The sequence below is a fragment of the Ranitomeya imitator genome, chromosome 9 (assembly GCF_032444005.1).
Source record: "Ranitomeya imitator isolate aRanImi1 chromosome 9, aRanImi1.pri, whole genome shotgun sequence".
Taxonomy (NCBI): Eukaryota; Metazoa; Chordata; class Amphibia; order Anura; family Dendrobatidae; genus Ranitomeya; species Ranitomeya imitator.
The window spans coordinates 143777123-143802050 of NC_091290.1; the positions used below are offsets into that span (position 1 = coordinate 143777123).

General features: G+C 46.8%; 1 protein-coding gene across 6 annotated transcripts in view; it reads left to right on the plus strand.

The window, feature by feature from the left end:
- ZNF536 (zinc finger protein 536) overlaps positions 1-24928 on the plus strand; it is a 626001-nt gene that overhangs the window by 375974 nt on the left and 225099 nt on the right. For all 6 annotated transcript variants that reach the window (XM_069739303.1, XM_069739304.1, XM_069739301.1 and 3 more), the window contains one exon: positions 4110-5678. In XM_069739303.1, coding sequence (XP_069595404.1) covers positions 4110-5678 — 1569 coding nt within the window. The remainder of the gene's footprint in view (positions 1-4109; positions 5679-24928) is intronic.

Below are 24928 nucleotides of genomic sequence, written 5' to 3' on the forward strand. Positions count from 1 at the left end.
ACTTATGGCATTTTTGACTAACCACCGTGCAGGGAATTTCAAGTTAGTGCTGTACAATTTCTGTGAGATTCGTCCATTAAAAGGAACTTGTCAGCACATTTTTTGCGTGGCAGCAGTGATTTAGCTATATAGGCGCTTTAGTTATAATAACAATAAAACCGTTTTTGTATGGATCCAATGTGCCGTGTTCATGAGAAATGTAGTGTACAAACCATACTCCTATAAAGCTGGAAATGTGTCAATAAGAAGCAGTCCAAGCACATTGACATGCCCACAGTGCACTTCCCGCCTAATTTGCATATGGTTTCTATACAATATTTCTCATAACTAGCACATCTGATCTGTACAAAAAAGATAGAATTTTTATTGGGAGACAAGCGCCTATACAGCCATACCACGACTGTGTTTCCCTGAAAATTTAAAATAGTCTTATATTATTTTTTTGCCCTGAAAGAATTGGTTAGGGCTTATGTCTTTTTTTTCCATGAACAACAATCCAGATTTAGTCTTGAACAAAAAAATCAATATTTATTCAAATATAATCACACAAACACACTGCACATACATACACATGTATATAAACACACTGCACATACATACGCATGTATATAAACACACTGCACATACATACGCATGTATATAAACACACTGCACATACATACGCATGTATATAAACACACTGCACATACATACGCATGTATATAAACACACTGCACATACATACGCATGTATATAAACACACTGCACATACATACGCATGTATATAAACACACTGCACATACATACGCATGTATATAAACACACTGCACATACATATACATGAATACACACACACTGCACATACATACGCATGAATACACACATTGTACATACAATGCATACCAGCTTGTCTCCTCTTCAGTTTCTCTAGACTCCAGCATTTAAGGACCTTTGGTGACATCATGGTAACATAACAATGATGTCACCAAAGCACATACATACGCATGTATATAAACACACTGCACATACAAACATGTATATAAACACACTGCACATACATACACATGAATACACACACTGCACATACATACGCATGTATATAAACACACTGCACATACAAATACGTATATAAACACACTGCATATACATACACATGAATACACACACTGCACATACATACGCATGTATATAAATAGAATGCACATACATACGTATGTATATAAATAGACTGTACATACATATATATCAATGCACACACACTGCACATACATGCGCATGAATACACACACACTGCACATACATACGCATGAATACACACACTGCACATACATATGCATGAATACACACACACTGCACATACATATACATCAATACACACACACTGCACATACATACGCATGAATACACACACTGCACATACATACGCATGAATACACACACACTGCACATACATATACATCAATACACACACACTGCACATACATATGCATGAATACACACACACTGCACATACATATGCATGAATACACACACACTGCACATACATACGCATGAATACACACACACTGCACATACATACGCATGAATACACACACACTGCACATACATACGCATGAATACACACACACTGCACATACATACGCATGAATACACACACACTGCACATACATACGCATGAATACACACACACTGCACATACATACGCATGAATACACACACACTGCACATACATACGCATGAATACACACACACTGCACATACATATGCATGAATACACACACTGCACATACATATACATCAATACACACACACTGCACATACATACGCATGAATACACACACTGCACATACATATACATCAATACACACACACTGCACATACATATGCATGAATACACACACTGCACATACATACGCATGAATACACACACACTGCACATACATATACTTCAATACACACACACTGCACATACATACGCATGAATACACACACACTGCACATACATACGCATGAATACACACACACTGCACATACATATACTTCAATACACACACACTGCACATACATACGCATGAATACACACACACTGCACATACATATACTTCAATACACACACACTGCACATACATACACATGAATACACACACACTGCACATACATACGCATGAATACACACACACTGCACATACATACGCATGAATACACACATTGCACATACATACGCATGTATATAAACACACTGCACATACAAACACGTATATAAACACACTGCATATACATACACATGAATACACACACTGCACATACATACGCATGTATATAAACACACTGCACATACAAATACGTATATAAACACACTGCACATACATGTACATGAATACACACACACTGCACATACATACGCATGAATACACACATTGCACATACAATGCATACCAGCTTGCCTCCTCTTCAGTTTCTCTAGACTCCAGCATTTAAAAGGACCTTTGGTGACATCATGGTAACATGACAATGATGTCACCAACGCTCCTTAAGTAGTCTTAAACTCAGAATAAAACTGCTGGGAGCCACTAAGAGAGTGGAAGCCCAGGGCAATGAGTCAATATCTACCCTCTAACGCCGGTCCTGACTATAACTATATTTTTGGAGTAGGACGTATATTACAAACATACTCCAAAAATCCTATAAAATCATGTTAGGGCTCATTTTCACGGTAATACAGGTTCCCTTTCACTTTAATGTTTTTTTTCTTCATTAAATTATTATTAGTAATATCAAAAAATGTGTACATGTGTTCCTGACTACAGCTACGAATTAATGCAAATGCTTAAAATGCCAGGATTGTTTTGATCATCAAAAGCAAACTAGAAACTGTTTTTCATGCTATGTTATACTTTTACATAAGAATCTAAGCGTGTGCCCGCCTCACCCCTCAATAATCGCATATATATTGCAGGCACGTTACAGAAAAACCAGCAGTACATATGGAAATGACTGCAAAGCCTCTGCAGATAATTACAATGTAGCAGAGAGGATGGTAATATATGTTGCATTTCTTCATTAGCGAGGATTTTATATAATTTTTATTGGCGTGGTGTAATGTCACCTATATGTTCTTTTGCGCCGCAGTGGTAATGGCCTTAATATTTCAGAGAATCTGTGTTTATAGATCCGTATTTAGTAACAATGCAGAGGGTCTGCAGATCTCAGAATTCTTCTGGAATGCTGCCCTCTAAATAATGATAAATTACTCGTGCAGTATGCCATTTGCTAATTATATCCATGATTTACTGCAGAGCACGACTTAAATCATTCATTTCAGCCTTGCGTAACAGTGCCATAAAATTTTTAGGTTTCAAAAATGGTTTCCATGTGTATAAATTAAACAAATTTCACAACAATTACGGATATAGAAAGTCTGAGTCGATCATCTCATTAACATTTATTTCACCTACGTTTAATCCACAGGTCTATAATATTAAACTTTCCTATTTGGTTACAAAAGAGACGACGTGGGATTTTATCATTTATTTTAATCCGGGGAGGGGGACTGGAATATACGGTATATTTATTTTTCAGAATTAAACAATCCATCCAAAATAAACTATTGCTAAAGCGAAAATTAAATTGTACATTTTATAGAGTGTACATTGTAAAACATAGGAAATAATAAAAAAAGTGCAATAGTTAAACAAAGCAAAATAGGGATACTGAAAATGAAAAATCTTATGAGCTGGTGAATTAAATAATATCTAAGGGTTAATTTGACCACCTTTTGAGGTCATAAAGACCCTGTTGGAAAAATAAAATGTTCCTCTGACGGCTGGTCAATTATTAGGTGAAAGAAACAAAATGTAAAGGGGTGGTCCAGATTAAAAAACGAAACAAAAGTTATTCCAAAAAAGAGCGCCACACCTGTCCATGGGTTAAGTCGGGTATTGCAGCTCATCTTCATCGAAGTGAATGAGGTCGAGCTACAATACCACACACAACCAGTTGAACGTCGTGGTGCTGTTTTTGGAGAAAATCAGTCATTTTAGGTACATTTAGACTAGTTTCAAGTCTGTCTTTCTCAAAAAATTGTGATTATACCAAACTTTTAAACTTTTATATTTTTTTCTTATCTTTAGGTGAGAAGCCTTACAAATGTCCCCACTGTGACTATGCTGGCACCCAGTCAGCATCTTTGAAGTACCACCTTGAGCGCCACCACAGGGAAAGGCAAAATGGCTCTGGCCCACTTCCTATCCATGGACATCCTCCAAACCAGGACCACAAGGATGACACAGCAAGTAAGAGCTCCCTCTTTATGAGACCAGACATATTACGAGGTGCATTTAAAGGCTTTCCCGGAATAGACTTCAGAAGTGGAATGATGTCCCAACAGTGGCAGGCAGGGTTGATGTCTTCTGGAGACCGTCAGGGCCAATCAAGCGGTATTAATTCTGAGTCTTTCTCGGAAGCTTTGAAAAAAGAGATATCTTCAAAAACACCTAGCCTTGCAGAATTTGCGAGAACATACCCTAATATTGCCGGCAATGGTGTGAACTTTCAAGGTTCATTGCAGGCTTTTATGGACACTTTTGTTTTAAATTCCCTTAAGAAAGAAAAAGAAATGAAGGAGAAGGCTTTGCTTGACTCGCTTCCTCTAAAGGCCTCCAGATCCGACAATGGTGAGGATAAATCAGAAAACAAAACACCTCAGAAGAAAACGGAGAAATCTCAGTATGAACCTCTGGACTTGTCTGTGAGACCAGATGCCCAGTCTCTTCCAGGTTCATCAATCACAGTCCAAGATAACATTGCTTGGCATGGCTGCTTGTTTTGTTCGTTTACAACATCATCAATGGAACTGATGGCCCTTCATCTCCAAGCCAACCATCTCGGAAAAGCAAAGCGTAAAGACTGTACAATGGGAGGGCAAGGGCACACTAAAGATCATTTGAGGGAGTCATTGGGCATAGTGAGTAAAGTTATGGCCTCATCTTCCTCTGCCCAAGGTAGTAAGGAAATGATGACCTCAAAAATGAGCCCACTACAAACTTCTGAAAAAGTTCTACAAGGCAACACCAAGGAAGCCTTACCAGATCATAAAGGTAGTTCGTGGCCCAGTCATATGGATGCAATGTTTAGTAACTTCCCAACTGAATTCTATAAACAGTTTGGTGTCTACCCGGGTTCAGGAGGAACCAACATGCAAAACATGGACATTGACGCTCAGGCTCCACCTGACGATGACTCGCATGTGTTGCATTGCGATTCTGTAAATACACTTGCTACTGATGATCTCTCCGATGAATCCTCCTCCGAAGATATGGAGACGTGCAAAGAAGATGAAAACGAAGACGAGGAAGTTGAAACAGAACCCGAAAACATGAATACAACCGATGAACCGAACAAAGATGAAAATGATATGGAAGAAGCAGAGTCAAATTCAAGTCCTCTAAGACCTTTTGAAAATATGGTGTCGCCAACATCACAACTGATGGAGAAGCAATGGCATCCAAATCTTCCATTACCCCATGATGTTCCACAAAACTCTGCAAAACTTGAGCAAGCACCAGCTCCTGATGCTTTGGATAAGCAAGTTAATATGCTCTCCGTTCTCCGAGCTTACAGCTCCGAGGGTATGGCAGCTTTTAATGGACTTGGAAGCAACACAGCAAACAGCGGATGTATGAAGAGACCTGACCTATGTGGTAAGTAGACATAAAAGAGCAAGATGTAGATGATGGATAGGGATCCCAAGGTTTTTTTTTAATATTCCAGATAACCAGGTCATATACATCCATAAATTGCCCTATCGATAAGTTACAATATATCTTTAATATCTTCACCACTGTATGGTTCTCTCACTTTACCCTTAGAAACAAACCAACTACCTATGTGACAATGTTAGATTGAGTTCACCATTGCTATCATGCTTTGAAACGGGTGCACATGAATGGCATGCTGCCTACACCTCCACCTTCTTAGGTGCTCCAATGTAAACTTTAAGCACTCATGGTCCCTACTTTTGGTATAGTCTAAAGAAACATTTTAAGACCATATTAACCTTAGAGGGGTTTTTACTGATTTTTTTAAAAACTATTTTAGTTTAGGGAATGGTATGAGGGATGAGGTAGGTTGAACCATCTGTGGTTCTTTCAGGTACCACATGTGATGATGTCACCTGCCCTTTTCCGTACATAGTGAAACAAAAGTATTGTGCCAACTACTTCTCATATAGGTGGAGTGGAGAGACCATTCCAACATGGGGACCCACCGGAGGATTCTCCTTTTCTCCTGTGGTCCAGTCCGAGCCTGGACATAATCAATTCTGGTCCCTATAGGGACCACTGGAGTGATGTCATTGGAGCAATGAGGGACGCTTATTCTTAATTTTATACCAGAAGCCATTCCTACATGGGGGCCCACCGGAGGATTCTCCTTTTCTCCTTTGGTCCATTCTGAGCCTGGACATCATCAATTCTGGTCCCTATAGGGACCACTGGAGTGGTTTCACTGGAGCAATGAGTGATGCTTATGCTTAATTTTATACCAAGATCCTATTCCTACATGGGAGTCCACCGGAGGATTCTCATGCTCTCCTTTGAGCCACTCCGAGCCTGGACGTAATCAGTTCTGGTCCCTATAGGGACCACTGGAGTGGTGTCACTGGAGCAATGAGGGATGCTTATGCTTAATTTTATACCAAGATCCTATTCCTACATGGGAGTCCACCGGAGGATTCTCATTCTCTCCTTTGAGCCACTCCGAGCCTGGACGTAATCAGTTCTGGTCCCTATAGGGACCACTGGAGTGGTGTCACTGGAGCAATGAGGGCTGCTTATTCCTAATTTTATACCGTTCCTTAAATTAGGGTATTTTTTTCTTAATCAAAATCATAAAAAACCCTTTTGCGGCCAGTGAGGTCCAGTTTACACCACGTGCCATGGAAAGCTGATGCTTCTGCTCAGGACCATAGCAGACCAAAATTAATGACCGATTACGGTGCCGCGTCCGATGGAAGGAGCCATGGTGAAATTGAAGGCACAGATAGGGACGGTTTGGGTCCACAGTAGACAGTAGGTGCAGAACGATGGAGTCATACATCAGCTGTGTGCATGAGGTCCTAAACCAGAAGATTTATATTGAAAAAAAAAATCCTGGCAGATTTGAAGCCTCTACCAAAAAAAAAATGTAGAGACACTTAATGGCCTAGAGAGATACTGATAGCATCTAACTAGATTATCTGTAGCAGCTAATTCCCTCCAAACTCCCACTATTGACACCAGTAAAATCACTTACTGATGCGAGCAGCTGTTACGTTGAAGTATTGACTCTAAATACATTGACTGTAAGAGACACATCTGTCAAATGGTACATCGATGAACCAGCAATCTGGTCATGTGAAATTCTTGATAAATGGATCCTGCACCGTTTTATTATATTGCAGATTAGTCTATACTGTACAGACCTTATGGCCTTCATTTATCAATAGAAACAGATGTTTTCGAGCAGCGGCATTAATATTCATTTAAGAAAAAAAAAATTCTCGCCATTAAGACGAAACCTCAACCTTACCTAAAAAAAAAAGAATATATATTTTTAAATCAATTTCATTTTATTTTTTGATGACTTCATTGCAATTATTATTTGACTTTTCCTACATATATATATTTTTTTTTCTGGAGAATATTTTTGCCTTTCTGTAGAAAAAAAAAATCCTATTATTATGCTGATTGCATCGTAAAAAAAAAAAAGTCATAAAATTATATTTTTCTCATTAGTATGAGGGAGGCAGATCATGCGGTATAAAAGGAGATATAGGAATGTTTAGAAGAGAGATGGTATTTGTTCCTTTGTCTCGGAATTATGTATTATATTTTTATCGAAGGTTTTTTTGCCCCATTTTTTACATTCCCCATTTATTCTATATAAAATGAAGATTTATTTTTTTTAGTTTGTTGGTTATACAGGGTGCGCTCTGTCTCGATTAGCCGCTTGTAGAGGAAGTAACTGCTTGCTTAATGAAAAACAAATACCTATACGTCGATGATTAGTCGCGCACAGCGCAGGCTTTGATGTGACCGACACCTTAATCATTAATATACAACAAGTCTAGTACAAGCCACTAGGGCTATCTCAGTTTCAAACATCTTGTTCTTTTGGGAAGAGTTTTCAGCAGTTTCCTTATCATCAGAGTCAGGGTTACAATGACAGTAAACACCTGTGTACACAGCTGATTACACAGGAACAGTGTCAGGCAGGGTTGGCAAAGGCCCTCCAGTGAGAGAAAAATAACCTGATCCCAGAACATAAATTTTATTTTGATTCTATGTAACATTAATTTAGCTAGCTTGTTTAATGAATAATTGCATTATAACTTTTTTTTCTGCAAATTATGAATCAAGTGTAACAGCACTACTTATTAGCACTCCTTCACAGCGGCCCACCAGAGGATTCTCCAGTTCCCCTGTGGGCCAGTCCAAGCCAGCACAGGAGTCACGAAATGAAAAGGCGAGACAAAGCTGACCCTGCTCTCTGCCCTTCACAATGACATTTGCACACGCTCATTAGATGCCTCACTACAAAAGAAAGGGTCATTGCTGCTAATGTGCATGTTAATTTCCTGAAACTAAAGCAAGTTTGAGCGTAAAAAAAAACCCCAGAATTGCACGATATATCATTTTGATTTTTAATAAAAATTGGGATTTGAAAAAAGAAGAACATGCTTGTTTGGGACTGGGACCAGTTCACATGCCTATAGCTTTACGGCTCCCAATTGGTGCAAGCGCCCCTTAGTAAGGTGTCTCCTTGCAGCACAACGTTAACAGTACTTTTAAGGGTTTTACACTAGTAAGATAGTGTCCAATGGAGAATGCCACCAATTTTAGTCTTATGATAATACTTTATGGTCCTATAGGCTTCTATAGGTGCCCTGTTACATCCCTATACAACACTTGCGCAGAGCTGTAGTATTTCAATATACATGAGCTCTAAACCTTAAAATTCATGGAAAAAATATGAGGATGAAATCCAGTGTCCAACTAAATGAACGATCAGTAAGAGAATTGCTTGGTACCCATAGGAATCATTGGCAGTACAGTGATGATTGAAGACCTGTGTAAGTTATGCCATTTTATCTATCGGTGGTTAGTCACTGCCATGTTTACATGGGCAAATACTTGAGTTTTTATTTGACAGGTCCAACAAAGGATAAATCTTATTAGTGTATTAACAAGAAACGTGCAGCTCCATGACGTGATCATCCATGTGCGTGTACAGAGGAGCGTGCAGATCCATGGTGTGATCATCCATGTGCGTGTACAGGGGAGCGTGCAGCTCCATGGTGTGATCATCCATGTGCGTGTACAGGTGAGCGTGCAGATCCATGGTGTGATCATCCATGCGCGTGTACAAGGGAGCGTGCAGCTCAATGGCGTGATTATCCATGTGCGTGTACAGGGGAGCGTGCAGCTCCATGGTGTGATTATCCATGTGTGTGTACAGGTGAGCATGCAGCTCCATGGTGTGATCATCCATGTGCGTGTACAGGGGAGCGTGCAGCTCCATGGTGTGATTATCCATGTGTGTGTACAGGTGAGCGTGCAGCTCCATGGTGTGATCATCCATGTGCATGTACAGGTGAGCGTGCATCTCCATGGTGTGATCATCCATGTACATGTACAGGTGAGCGTGCAGCTCCATGGTGTGATCATCCATGTGCATGTACAGGGAGCGTGCAGCTCCATGGTGTGATCATCCATGCGCGTGTACAGGTGAGCGTGCAGCTCCATGGTGTGATCATCCATGTGTGTGTACAGGTGAACGTGCAGCTCCATGGTGTGATCATCCATGTGCGTGTACAGGTGAGCGTGCAGCTCCGTAGTGTGATCATCCATGTGCGTGTACAGGTGAGTGTGCAGCTCCGTGGTGTGATCATCCATGTGTGTGTACAGGTGAGCGTGCAGCTCCATGGTGTGATTATCCATGTGTGTGTACAGGTGAGCATGCAGCTCCATGGTGTGATCATCTATGCGCGTGTACAGGTGGGCGTGCAGCTCCATGGTGAGATTATCCATGTGTGTGTACAGGTGAGCGTGCAGCTCCATGGTGTGATCATCCATGTGCATGTACAGGTGAGCGTGCAGCTCCATGGTGTGATGATCCATGCGCGTGTACAGGTGACCGTGCAGCTTCATAGTGTGATCATCCATGTGCGTGTACAGGTGAGCGTGAAGCTCCGTAGTGTGATCATCCATGTGCGTGTACAGGTGAGTGTGCAGCTCCGTGGTGTGATCATCCATTTGCGCGTACAGGTGAGTGTGCTGCTCCATGGTGTGATCATCCATGTGTGTACAGGTGAGGATGCAGCTCCATGGTGTGATCATCCATGTGCGTGTACAGGTGAGCGTGCAGCTCCATGGTGTGATCATCCATGTGCGTGTACAGGTGAGGATGCAGCTCCATGGTGTGATCATCCATGTGTGTGTACAGGTGAGGATGCAGCTCCATGGTGTGATCATCCATGTGTGTGTACAGGTGAGCGTGCAGCTCTATGGTGTGATCATCCATGTGCATGTACAGGTGAGCGTGCAGCTCCATGGTGTGATCATCCATGTGTGTGTACAGGTGAGCGTGCAGCTCCATGGTGTGATCATCCATGTGTGTGTACAGGTGAGCGTGCAGCTCCATGGTGTGATCATCCATGTGCGTGTACAGGTGAGCATGCAGCTCCATGGTGTGATCATCCATGTGTGTGTACAGGTGAGCGTGCAGCTCTATGGTGTGATCATCCATGTGTGTGTACAGGTGAGCGTGCAGCTCCATGGTGTGATCATCCATGTGTGTGTACAGGTGAGCGTGCAGCTCCATGGTGTGATCATCCATGTGCGTGTACAGAGGAGCGTGCAGATCCATGGTGTGATCATCCATGTGCGTGTACAGGGGAGCGTGCAGCTCCATGGTGTGATCATCCATGTGCGTGTACAGGTGAGCGTGCAGATCCATGGTGTGATCATCCATGCGCGTGTACAAGGGAGCGTGCAGCTCAATGGCGTGATTATCCATGTGCGTGTACAGGGGAGCGTGCAGCTCCATGGTGTGATTATCCATGTGTGTGTACAGGTGAGCATGCAGCTCCATGGTGTGATCATCCATGTGCGTGTACAGGGGAGCGTGCAGCTCCATGGTGTGATTATCCATGTGTGTGTACAGGTGAGCGTGCAGCTCCATGGTGTGATCATCTATGCACGTGTACAGGTGGGCGTGCAGCTCCATGGTGTGATTATCCATGTGTGTGTACAGGTGAGCGTGCAGCTCCATGGTGTGATCATCCATGTGCATGTACAGGTGAGCGTGCATCTCCATGGTGTGATCATCCATGTACATGTACAGAGGAGCGTGCAGCTCCATGGTGTGATCATCCATGCGCGTGTACAGGTGAGCGTGCAGCTCCATGGTGTGATCATCCATGTGCGTGTACAGGTGAGCGTGCAGCTCCATGGTGTGATCATCCATGTGTGTGTACAGGTGAGCGTGCAGCTCCATGGTGTGATCATCCATGTGTGTGTACAGGTGAACGTGCAGCTCCATGGTGTGATCATCCATGTGTGTGTACAGGAGAGCGTGCAGCTCCATGGTGTGATCATCCATGCGCGTGTACAGGGGAGCGTGCAGCTCAATGGCGTGATTATCCATGTGCGTGTACAGGGGAGCGTGCAGCTCCATGGTGTGATTATCCATGTGTGTGTACAGGTGAGCATGCAGCTCCATGGTGTGATCATCTATGCGCGTGTACAGGTGGGCGTGCAGCTCCATGGTGTGATTATCCATGTGTGTGTACAGGTGAGCGTGCAGCTCCATGGTGTGATCATCCATGTGCATGTACAGGTGAGCGTGCATGTACAGCTGAGCGTGCAGCTCCATGGTGTGATCATCCATGTGCATGTACAGGTGAGCGTGCAGCTCCATGGTGTGATGATCCATGCACGTGTACAGGTGAGCGTGCAGCTCCATGTTGTGATCATCCATGCGCGTGTACAGGTGACCGTGCAGCTTCATAGTGTGATCATCCATGTGCGTGTACAGGTGAGCGTGCAGCTCTGTAGTGTGATCATCCATGTGCGTGTACAGGTGAGTGTGCAGCTCCGTGGTGTGATCATCCATGTGCGCGTACAGGTGAGTGTGCTGCTCCATGGTGTGATCATCCATGTGTGTACAGGTGAGGATGCAGCTCCATGGTGTGATCATCCATGTGCGTGTACAGGTGAGCGTGCAGCTCCATGGTGTGATCATCCATGTGCGTGTACAGGTGAGGATGCAGCTCCATGGTGTGATCATCCATGTGTGTGTACAGGTGAGCGTGCAGCTCTATGGTGTGATCATCCATGTGTGTGTACAGGTGAGCGTGCAGCTCCATGGTGTGATCATCCATGTGTGTGTACAGGTGAGCGTGCAGCTCCATGGTGTGATCATCCATGTGTGTGTACAGGTGAGCGTGCAGCTCCATGGTGTGATCATCTATGCGCGTGTACAGGTGGGCGTGCAGCTCCATGGTGTGATTATCCATGTGTGTGTACAGGTGAGCGTGCAGCTCCATGGTGTGATCATCCATGTGCATGTACAGGTGAGCGTGCATGTACAGCTGAGCGTGCAGCTCCATGGTGTGATCATCCATGTGCATGTACAGGTGAGCGTGCAGCTCCATGGTGTGATGATCCATGCACGTGTACAGGTGAGCGTGCAGCTCCATGTTGTGATCATCCATGCGCGTGTACAGGTGACCGTGCAGCTTCATAGTGTGATCATCCATGTGCGTGTACAGGTGAGCGTGCAGCTCCGTAGTGTGATCATCCATGTGCGTGTACAGGTGAGTGTGCAGCTCCGTGGTGTGATCATCCATGTGCGCGTACAGGTGAGTGTGCTGCTCCATGGTGTGATCATCCATGTGTGTACAGGTGAGGATGCAGCTCCATGGTGTGATCATCCATGTGCGTGTACAGGTGAGCGTGCAGCTCCATGGTGTGATCATCCATGTGCGTGTACAGGTGAGGATGCAGCTCCATGGTGTGATCATCCATGTGTGTGTACAGGTGAGCGTGCAGCTCTATGGTGTGATCATCCATGTGTGTGTACAGGTGAGCGTGCAGCTCCATGGTGTGATCATCCATGTGTGTGTACAGGTGAGCGTGCAGCTCCATGGTGTGATCATCCATGTGTGTGTACAGGTGAGCGTGCAGCTCCATGGTGTGATCATCCATGTGCGTGTACAGGTGAGCATGCAGCTCCATGGTGTGATCATCCATGTGTGTGTACAGGTGAGCATGCAGCTCTATGGTGTGATCATCCATGTGTGTGTACAGGTGAGCGTGCAGCTCCATGGTGTGATCATCTATGCGCGTGTACAGGTGAGCATGCAGCTCTATGGTGTGATCATCCATGTGTGTGTACAGGTGAGCGTGCAGCTCTATGGTGTGATCATTCATGTGTGTGTACAGGTGAGCGTGCAGCTCTATGGTGTGATCATCCATGTGCATGTACAGGTGAGCGTGCATGTACAGGTGAGCGTGCAGCTCCATGGTGTGATCATCCATGTGCATGTACAGGTGAGCGTGCAGCTCCATGGTGTGATGATCCATGCGCGTCTACAGGTGAGCGTGCAGCTCCATGGTGTGATCATTCATGTGTGTGTACAGGTGAGCGTGCAGCTCTATGGTGTGATCATCCATGTGTGTGTACAGGTGAGCGTGCAGCTCTATGGTGTGATCATCCATGTGCATGTACAGGTGAGCGTGCATGTACAGGTGAGCGTGCAGCTCCATGGTGTCATCATCCATGTGCGTGTACAGAGGAGCGTGCAGATCCATGGTGTGATCATCCATGTGCGTGTACAGGGGAGCGTGCAGCTCCATGGTGTGATCATCCATGTGCGTGTACAGGTGAGCGTGCAGATCCATGGTGTGATCATCCATGCGCGTGTACAAGGGAGCGTGCAGCTCAATGGCGTGATTATCCATGTGCGTGTACAGGGGAGCGTGCAGCTCCATGGTGTGATTATCCATGTGTGTGTACAGGTGAGCATGCAGCTCCATGGTGTGATCATCCATGTGCGTGTACAGGGGAGCGTGCAGCTCCATGGTGTGATTATCCATGTGTGTGTACAGGTGAGCGTGCAGCTCCATGGTGTGATCATCTATGCACGTGTACAGGTGGGCGTGCAGCTCCATGGTGTGATTATCCATGTGTGTGTACAGGTGAGCGTGCAGCTCCATGGTGTGATCATCCATGTGCATGTACAGGTGAGCGTGCATCTCCATGGTGTGATCATCCATGTACATGTACAGAGGAGCGTGCAGCTCCATGGTGTGATCATCCATGCGCGTGTACAGGTGAGCGTGCAGCTCCATGGTGTGATCATCCATGTGCGTGTACAGGTGAGCGTGCAGCTCCATGGTGTGATCATCCATGTGTGTGTACAGGTGAGCGTGCAGCTCCATGGTGTGATCATCCATGTGTGTGTACAGGTGAACGTGCAGCTCCATGGTGTGATCATCCATGTGTGTGTACAGGATAGCGTGCAGCTCCATGGTGTGATCATCCATACGCGTGTACAGGGGAGCGTGCAGCTCAATGGCGTGATTATCCATGTGCGTGTACAGGGGAGCGTGCAGCTCCATGGTGTGATTATCCATGTGTGTGTACAGGTGAGCATGCAGCTCCATGGTGTGATCATCTATGCGCGTGTACAGGTGGGCGTGCAGCTCCATGGTGTGATTATTCATGTGTGTGTACAGGTGAGCGTGCAGCTCCATGGTGTGATCATCCATGTGCATGTACAGGTGAGCGTGCATGTACAGGTGAGCGTGCAGCTCCATGGTGTGATCATCCATGTGCATGTACAGGTGAGCGTGCAGCTCCATGGTGTGATGATCCATGCGCGTGTACAGGTGAGCGTGCAGCTCCATGTTGTGATCATCCATGCGCGTGTACAGGTGACCGTGCAGCTTCATAGTGTGATCATCCATGTGCGTGTACAGGTGAGCGTGCAGCTCCGTAGTGTGATCATCCATGTGCGTGTACAGGTGAGTGTGCAGCTCCGTGGTGTGATCATCCATGTGCGCGTACAGGTGAGTGTGCTGCTCCATGGTGTGATCATCCATGTGTGTACAGGTGAGGATGCAGCTCCATGGTGTGATCATCCATGTGCGTGTACAGGTGAGCGTGCAGCTCCATGGTGTGATCATCCATGTGCGTGTACAGGTGAGGATGCAGCTCCATGGTGTGATCATCCATGTGTGTGTACAGGTGAGCGTGCAGCTCTATGGTGTGATCATCCATGTGTGTGTACAGGTGAGCGTGCAGCTCCATGGTGTGATCATCCATGTGTGTGTACAGGTGAGCGTGCAGCTCCATGGTGTGATCATCCATGTGTGTGTACAGGTGAGCGTGCAGCTCCATGGTGTGATCATCCATGTGCGTGTACAGGTGAGCATGCAGCTCCATGGTGTGATCATCCATGTGTGTGTACAGGTGAGCATGCAGCTCTATGGTGTGATCATCCATGTGTGTGTACAGGTGAGCGTGCAGCTCCATGGTGTGATCATCTATGCGCGTGTACAGGTGAGCATGCAGCTCTATGGTGTGATCATCCATGTGTGTGTACAGGTGAGCGTGCAGCTCTATGGTGTGATCATTCATGTGTGTGTACAGGTGAGCGTGCAGCTCTATGGTGTGATCATCCATGTGCATGTACAGGTGAGCGTGCATGTACAGGTGAGCGTGCAGCTCCATGGTGTGATCATCCATGTGCATGTACAGGTGAGCGTGCAGCTCCATGGTGTGATGATCCATGCGCGTCTACAGGTGAGCGTGCAGCTCCATGGTGTGATCATTCATGTGTGTGTACAGGTGAGCGTGCAGCTCTATGGTGTGATCATCCATGTGTGTGTACAGGTGAGCGTGCAGCTCTATGGTGTGATCATCCGTGTGCGTGTACAGGTGAGCATGCAGCTCCATGGTGTGATCATCCATGTGTGTGTACAGGTGAGCGTGCAGCTCTATGGTGTGATCATCCGTGTGCGTGTACAGGTGAGCATGCAGCTCTATGGTGTGATCATCCATGTGTGTGTACAGGTGAGCGTGCAGCTCCATGGTGTGATCATCCATGTGTGTGTACAGGTGAGCGTGCAGCTCCATGGTGTGATCATCCATGCGCGTGTACAGGGGAGCGTGCAGCTCAATGGCGTGATTATCCATGTGCGTGTACAGGGGAGCGTGCAGCTCCATGGTGTGATTATCCATGTGTGTGTACAGGTGAGCATGCAGCTCCATGGTGTGATCATCCATGTGCGTGTACAGGGGAGCGTGCATCTCCATGGTGTGATTATCCATGTGTGTGTACAGGTGAGCATGCAGCTCCATGGTGTGATCATCTATGCACGTGTACAGGTGGGCGTGCAGCTCCATGGTGTGATTATCCATGTGTGTGTACAGGTGAGCGTGCAGCTCCATGGTGTGATCATCCATGTGCATGTACAGGTGAGCGTGCATCTCCATGGTGTGATCATCCATGTGCATGTACAGGTGAGCGTGCAGCTCCATGGTGTGATCATCCATGTGCATGTACAGGTGAGCGTGCAGCTCCATGGTGTGATCATCCATGTGCGTGTACAGGTGAGCGTGCAGCTCCATGGTGTGATCATCCATGTGCGTGTACAGGTGAGCGTGCAGCTCCATGGTGTGATCATCCATGCGCGTGTACAGGGGAGCGTGCAGCTCAATGGCGTGATTATCCATGTGCGTGTACAGGGGAGCGTGCAGCTCCATGGTGTGATTATCCATGTGTGTGTACAGGTGGGCGTGCAGCTCCATGGTGTGATCATCCATGTGCGTGTACAGGTGAGCGTGCAGCTCCATGGTGTGATCATCCATGCGCGTGTACAGGGGAGCGTGCAGCTCAATGGCGTGATTATCCATGTGCGTGTACAGGGGAGCGTGCAGCTCCATGGTGTGATCATCTATGCGCGTGTACAGGTGGGTGTGCAGCTCCATGGTGTGATCATCTATGTGCGTGTACAGGTGAGCGTGCAGCTCAATGGTGTCATCATCCATGTGTGTGTACAGGTGAGCGTGCAGCTCCATGGTGTGATCATCCATGTGTGTGTAGAGGTGAGCGTGCAGCTCTATGGTGTGATCATTCATGTGTGTGTACAGGTGAGCGTGCAGCTCTATGGTGTGATCATCCATGTGTGTGTACAGGTGAGCGTGCAGCTCCATGGTGTGATCATCCATGTGTGTGTACAGGTGAGCGTGCAGCTCCATGGTGTGATCATCCATGTGTGTGTACAGGTGAGCGTGCAGCTCTATGGTGTGATCATCCATGTGTGTGTACAGGTGAGCGTGCAGCTCCATGGTGTGATCATCCATGTGTGGGTACAGGTGAGCGTGCAGCTCCATGGTGTGATCATCCATGTGCATGTACAGGTGAGCGTGCATCTCCATGGTGTGATCATCCATGTGTGTGTACAGGTGAGCGTGCAGCTCCATGGTGTGATCATCCATGTGTGTGTACAGGTGAGCGTGCAGCTCCCTGGTGTGATCATCCATGTGTGGGTACAGGTGAGCGTGCAGCTCTATGGTGTGATCATTCATGTGCGTGTACAGGTGAGTGTGCAGCTCCATGGTGTGATCATCCATGTGCGTGTACAGGTGAGTGTGCAGCTCCATGGTGTGATCATCCATGTGCGTGTACAGGTGAGCGTGCAGCTCCATGGTGTGATCATCCATGTGCGTGTACAGGTGAGCGTGCAGCTCCATGGTGTGATCATCCATGTGCGTGTACAGGTGAGGATGGAGCTCCATGGTGTGATCATCCATGTGCGTGTACAGGTGAGCGTGCAGCTCTATGGTGTGATCATCCATGTGTGTGTACAGGTGAGCGTGCAGCTCTATGGTGTGATCATTCATGTGTGTGTACAGGTGAGCGTGCAGCTCTATGGTGTGATCATCCATGTGTGTGTACAGGTGAGCGTGCAGCTCTATGGTGTGATCATCCATGTGTGTGTACAGGTGAGCGTGCAGCTCTATGGTGTGATCATTCATGTGTGTGTACAGGTGAGCGTGCAGCTCCATGGTGTGATCATCCATGTGTGTGTACAGGTGAGCGTGCAGCTCCCTGGTGTGATCATCCATGTGTGTGTACAGGTGAGCGTGCAGCTCCATGGTGTGATCATCCATGTGCGTGTACAGGTGAGCGTGCAGCTCCATGGTGTGATCATCCATGTGCGTGTACAGGTGAGCGTGCAGCTCCATGGTGTGATCATCCATGCGCGTGTACAGGGGAGCGTGCAGCTCAATGGCGTGATTATCCATGTGCGTGTACAGGGGAGCGTGCAGCTCCATGGTGTGATTATCCATGTGTGTGTACAGGTGAGCATGCAGCTCCATGGTGTGATCATCCATGTGCGTGTACAGGGGAGCGTGCATCTCCATGGTGTGATTATCCATGTGTGTGTACAGGTGAGCATGCAGCTCCATGGTGTGATCATCTATGCACGTGTACAGGTGGGCGTGCAGCTCCATGGTGTGATTATCCATGTGTGTGTACAGGTGAGCGTGCAGCTCCATGGTGTGATCATCCATGTGCATGTACAGGTGAGCGTGCATCTCCATGGTGTGATCATCCATGTGCATGTACAGGTGAGCGTGCAGCTCCATGGTGTGATCATCCATGTGCATGTACAGGTGAGCGTGCAGCTCCATGGTGTGATCATCCATGTGCGTGTACAGGTGAGCGTGCAGCTCCATGGTGTGATCATCCATGTGCGTGTACAGGTGAGCGTGCAGCTCCATGGTGTGATCATCCATGCGCGTGTACAGGGGAGCGTGCAGCTCAATGGCGTGATTATCCATGTGCGTGTACAGGGGAGCGTGCAGCTCCATGGTGTGATTATCCATGTGTGTGTACAGGTGGGCGTGCAGCTCCATGGTGTGATCATCCATGTGCGTGTACAGGTGAGCGTGCAGCTCCATGGTGTGATCATCCATGCGCGTGTACAGGGGAGCGTGCAGCTCAATGGCGTGATTATCCATGTGCGTGTACAGGGGAGCGTGCAGCTCCATGGTGTGATCATCTATGCGCGTGTACAGGTGGGTGTGCAGCTCCATGGTGTGATCATCCATGCGCGTGTACAGGTGAGCGTGCAGCTCCATGGTGTGATGATCCATGCGCGTGTACAGGTGAGCGTGCAGCTCCATGGTGTGATCATCCATGTGCGTGTACAGGTGAGCGTGCAGCTCCATGGTGTGATCATCCATGTGCGTGTACAGGTGAGCGTGCATCTCCCTGGTGTGATCATCCATGTGCGTGTACAGGTGACCGTGCAGCTTCATAGTGTGATCATCCATATGCGTGTACAGGTGAGCGTGCACCTCCATGGTGTGATCATCCATGTGCGTGTACAGGTGAGCGTGCAGCTCCATGGTGTGATCATCCATGTGTGTGTACAGGTGAGCGTGCAGCTCCATGGTGTGATCATCCATGTGTGTGTACAGGTGAGCGTGCAGCTCTATGGTGTGATCATTCATGTGTGTGTACAGGTGAGCGTGCAGCTCTATGGTGTGATCATCCATGTGTGTGTACAGGTGAGCGTGCAGCTCCATGGTGTGATCATCCATGTGTGTGTACAGGTGAGCGTGCAGCTCCATGGTGTGATCATCCATGTGTGTGTACAGGTGAGCGTGCAGCTCCCTGGTGTGATCATCCATGTGTGGGTACAGGTGAGCGTGCAGCTCTATGGTGTGATCATCCATGTGTGTGTACAGGTGAGCATGCAGCTCCATGGTGTGATCATCCATGTGTGTGTACAGGTGAGCGTGCAGCTCCATGGTGTGATCATCCATGTGTGTGTACAGGTGAGCGTGCAGCTCCATGGTGTGATCATCCATGTGTGTGTACAGGTGAGCGTGCAGCTCTATGGTGTGATCATCCATGTGTGTGTACAGGTGAGCGTGCAGCTCTATGGTGTGATCATCCATGTGTGTGTACAGGTGAGCGTGCAGCTCCATGGTGTGATCATCCATGTGCGTGTACAGGTGAGGATGCAGCTCCATGGTGTGATCATCCATGTGCGTGTACAGGTGAGCGTGCAGCTCTATGGTGTGATCATCCATGTGCGTGTACAGGTGAGCGTGCAGCTCTATGGTGTGATCATTCATGTGTGTGTACAGGTGAGCGTGCAGCTCTATGGTGTGATCATCCATGTGTGTGTATAGGTGAGCGTGCAGCTCTATGGTGTGATCATCCATGTGTGTGTACAGGTGAGCGTGCAGCTCTATGGTGTGATCATTCATGTGTGTGTACAGGTGAGCGTGCAGCTCCATGGTGTGATCATCCATGTGTGTGTACAGGTGAGCGTGCAGCTCCATGGTGTGATCATCCATGTGTGTGTACAGGTGAGCGTGCAGCTCTATGGTGTGATCATTCATGTGTGTGTACAGGTGAGCGTGCAGCTCTATGGTGTGATCATCCATGTGTGTGTACAGGTGAGCGTGCAGCTCCATGGTGTGATCATCCATGTGTGTGTACAGGTGAGCGTGCAGCTCCATGGTGTGGTCATCCATGTGTGTGTACAGGTGAGCGTGCAGCTCCATGGTGTGATCATCCATGTGTGTGTACAGGTGAGCGTGCAGCTCTATGGTGTGATCATTCATGTGTGTGTACAGGTGAGCCTGCAGCTCTATGGTGTGATCATCCATGTGTGTGTACAGGTGAGCGTGCAGCTCCATGGTGTGATCATCCATGTGTGTGTACAGGTGAGCGTGCAGCTCCATGGTGTGATCATCCATGTGTGTGTACAGGTGAGCGTGCAGCTCCCTGGTGTGATCATCCATGTGTGGGTACAGGTGAGCGTGCAGCTCTATGGTGTGATCATCCATGTGTGTGTACAGGTGAGCATGCAGCTCCATGGTGTGATCATCCATGTGTGTGTACAGGTGAGCGTGCAGCTCCATGGTGTGATCATCCATGTGTGTGTACAGGTGAGCGTGCAGCTCTATGGTGTGATCATCCATGTGTGTGTACAGGTGAGCGTGCAGCTCCATGGTGTGATCATCCATGTGTGTGTACAGGTGAGCGTGCAGCTCCATGGTGTGATCATCCATGTGTGTGTACAGGTGAGCGTGCAGCTCTATGGTGTGATCATCCATGTGTGTGTACAGGTGAGCGTGCAGCTCTATGGTGTGATCATCCATGTGTGCGTACAGGTGAGCATGCAGCTCCATGGTGTGATCATCCATGTGTGGGTACAGGTGAGCGTGCAGCTCCATGGTGTGATCATCCATGTGTGTGTACAGGTGAGCGTGCAGCTCTATGGTGTGATCATCCATGTGCGTGTACAGGTGAGCGTGCAGCTCTATGGTGTGATCATCCATGTGTGCGTACAGGTGAGCGTGCAGCTCTATGGTGTGATCATCCATGTGTGCGTACAGGTGAGCATGCAGCTCCATGGTGTGATCATCCATGTGTGGGTACAGGTGAGCGTGCAGCTCCATGGTGTGATCATCCATGTGTGTGTACAGGTGAGCATTCAGGCTTGTGCAGGTACGGCCATCACGCAGACACACACCTCACCTCGATCAGTATCTCAATGACACCGCTGGAGTTTCGCCCTAGATATGCTGAAATAGGCCACTAAATAATTAAAACAAATCTATGATTAACATTTTCCAAAGGAACATTTGTTCCCCTGGTAAAGTGATTCTTAAATGGAAAGCGCTCCGTGCTACCACCCGACATGTTTTACCAGTTGCAAGGGACATTTATCAAACCTGGAGCGATGGGAGACGGCCAGAGGGGCACGGGAATTACAGATACACCTGACTAGACTGGGGGATAAGGCTGTAATCACACCTGGGCCGTCGTGTCTTCCAGTGGCCCATCTGAGACAAATATGTCAGAATAGATATGAAACAGATAAGTGCGAGACAGATGGTGAAGGAAGCGATGGACCTCAAGCAAAGCCATAGATGACTTCATAGACGGTGCCGCCATGGAGTGCAAGAAACCTCAATATTGGGCCATGGAACGCAACATTTTCCAGTTTATTTTACACTGATTCGACAAATAGATAGAATGATAGACGGACGGAAAGACAATATCGATGGATGGATAAATAGATAACGGAAAATAGCAGCATGGTGTTGGGTGCAATACTCCTACTTAAGGAAACCAGCTGGTATCCTCCAAACCCCAAAAAGTACAGTTTGTCCGTAAAGTCATGGTGCACTTTTGACCCTTCCCAGGTTCAATTTATAGCTTACATTTTGGTGCCCTTTCTCTGACCCAATCATATCAGACCTGTTCATGACAAGAGATAACAAGAACCAATCAAACAACACAAACTCATTTAAGCTGTTGCTGAGCCCCCAGTTAGATTAACCCCTGAACTTTGATTAATACACTGCCAGGTCTGTGGCATCATGCAACCACAAGCTTATGCCAGCAGTGTGGTTTTCCATGCCAGTTGAGATGTGGATGGTACAGAGTGTTCTGTGGCTCGCTAAATTCAAATCCGTGACCAAAGTGCTACGTGAATATCGGCGCGTTGATAACGAAGCGCCACCACATAGGAATAAGGATAAGCAGTTGAAGGGAACCGGCAGTTTGGTGGAGAAACGCTGTGACCGGCCCATTTTTTTGACATGTTGGAATTGTATGCAGTGCCACAATTTCCACAAGGTGTCATCTTTCAACAGGACGGCGCTCCACCACACTACCCCACCATTGTTCATGAGTTTCTGGATAGAACATTCCCCCGACGGTGGATAGGAAGGGGTACTGTCAAGGCATGGCCACCACGATGCCCGGATCTGACGCCCTTAGACTTTTACTTTTGGGGTTATGTGAAGCAACACGTGTACATTGAATGTATCAACGACATTAATCACTTAAAACAGAGAATCACAGTCATTATTCACTCTGTTACACCAGACGTCCTTACCCGTGTGTGGCAAGAACTTAACTATCGTTTGGATGTGTGTAGGGCAACAAATGGAGCCCACATCGAACTGCACTGAATAGGTATGAAACTGGGAGAGTTTTTATTTTATTTGGAGCAGATTTCACATTTCTATGGTTTTTGTTGCTTTCCAGTGAATGGTCAAAAGTGCACCATGACTTTACGGACACTCTGTAGAAGGAGCACTCCCATGATGATAACAGGGACATGTGTCTTGGTGAATAAACCTCACTTTTTCCCCACATACAACCTTCCAGCGCTGCTTCTACTCTTTGGCGGATGGGTGAATGGATGAGTTAATGGATGGATGGACGGACGGATATATGGACGAATGAATGGATAGATGGATGAATTAATGGATGGATGGACAGACAGATGAACGGATGGATATATGGAGGAATGAATGGATGGACGGATAGACGAACAGAAAGAAATATATATATAAATGGATGTTTGGAAAGAAAGTCAGATGGCTAGACAGATACATAGATCAGAGAGAACCTTTTGGTGGCAGGTTCCAGGATTAGAGGTAGGCTGTCAGGTGTGTGTCACATTGTAGCAGACTCCGCACCGTAGGAGCGCAGTTTTAGATTTCTCTCTGCCGCAGGAGATAATAATAGCAGCTTATTAGCAGTCATTATTTATGTATTTACTGTCTCCAGGAAATAGACAATGAGATGACTGAATAGTCAGGAACAACTTATCACTATGCTGATAGTGGAACATCATCCTCATCATCCTCCTCAGGTTCCGATGGTGTCTGCGCAGCGCGGTCGTAACACAGAGTAAAGCACCGCACTCTTTTATCTCACCCAAGTGGCGCAATTTATAAAGACGACACCGAGTCTTTGTTTTGCACTTGCAAATGTAGCATTTTTTTCCCCCCTCTTCCTGAGTTTACCCATTATCGGATTCAGTTGTGTAAAAGTTGGAAGATATTTGCATTCATCTTACATTCCTTTGTCATTTTGGGTCGTAATTCTTGGTGAGGATCTTACAGACTCATCCTAATTTCACTTTGGGAAAAAAGAATGTGTTGTGTCAACTTCCATGAGATTTGGCGTGTCAAGGGAAAAATGCGATGTCCCATCTGCGATATTTATCCATGTGGCAGTTTTTGGAGCGATAGAAGAAATAAAGATAAGAGCGGTCACCTCTCCAGTCGCGGCAGTGCACATCATTGGGGCTCGTTTCCCAAGACTGTGGCTAGCATTTTTTCTTGAGTATGAGGCCTAATGGATCATTGACATGAATGGAAATGCTCTCTACTCATTCCTTCTAGAAACTCCAAAAATTGCACATTGATTTGCCATAATTGTCCTACATGGGGCCACTTATTTACGCGGTTTATATATGGTGGTCTTTTGCCCCAGCACCTTGTACCCAGTAGTTTCAAAGGGACCAAGTCAAATAGGTAGCAGATGTGTAGTATCCAGCGGCGGCTACTATCATAAGACGGCCAGCTCCTCAAGTGAGTACTTCCAGCCGCCGCTACCGATAACAGATGAAACGGCAGGGGTGCTGGGTGTCGGACCCAGGCCAATCAGACATTGATGGTAGGTAGTGGATAACCTTTTTAACTTCTACCCATTAAGAGTAGGTCCAGATTGTGCTTCCAAAACTCCATCCACTTCAATGGCCAATTGCCGGTGGTGCTTAAGTCATACTGCCACCGCCCCGTGTCCTACTCTTAATATTTGATTACCTGCTAACATAGTGAAAAGGCACTCCTGCAGTTTAAAGCATAGCAAAAATACATAGCACATAGACAAAGTAAATAGACAGTTACTTACGTCACCATTGGTTTCATGGGTTTCCACCGCAGAATCGAAATCCGATAATGCAAGAAATCCAGTGAAATAATTGGAAGATACATTAAGGTACTAAATATATTTGTAACAAAGATCGGGGATAGGGACTTCAGGACATCGAAGGACTAGATATCT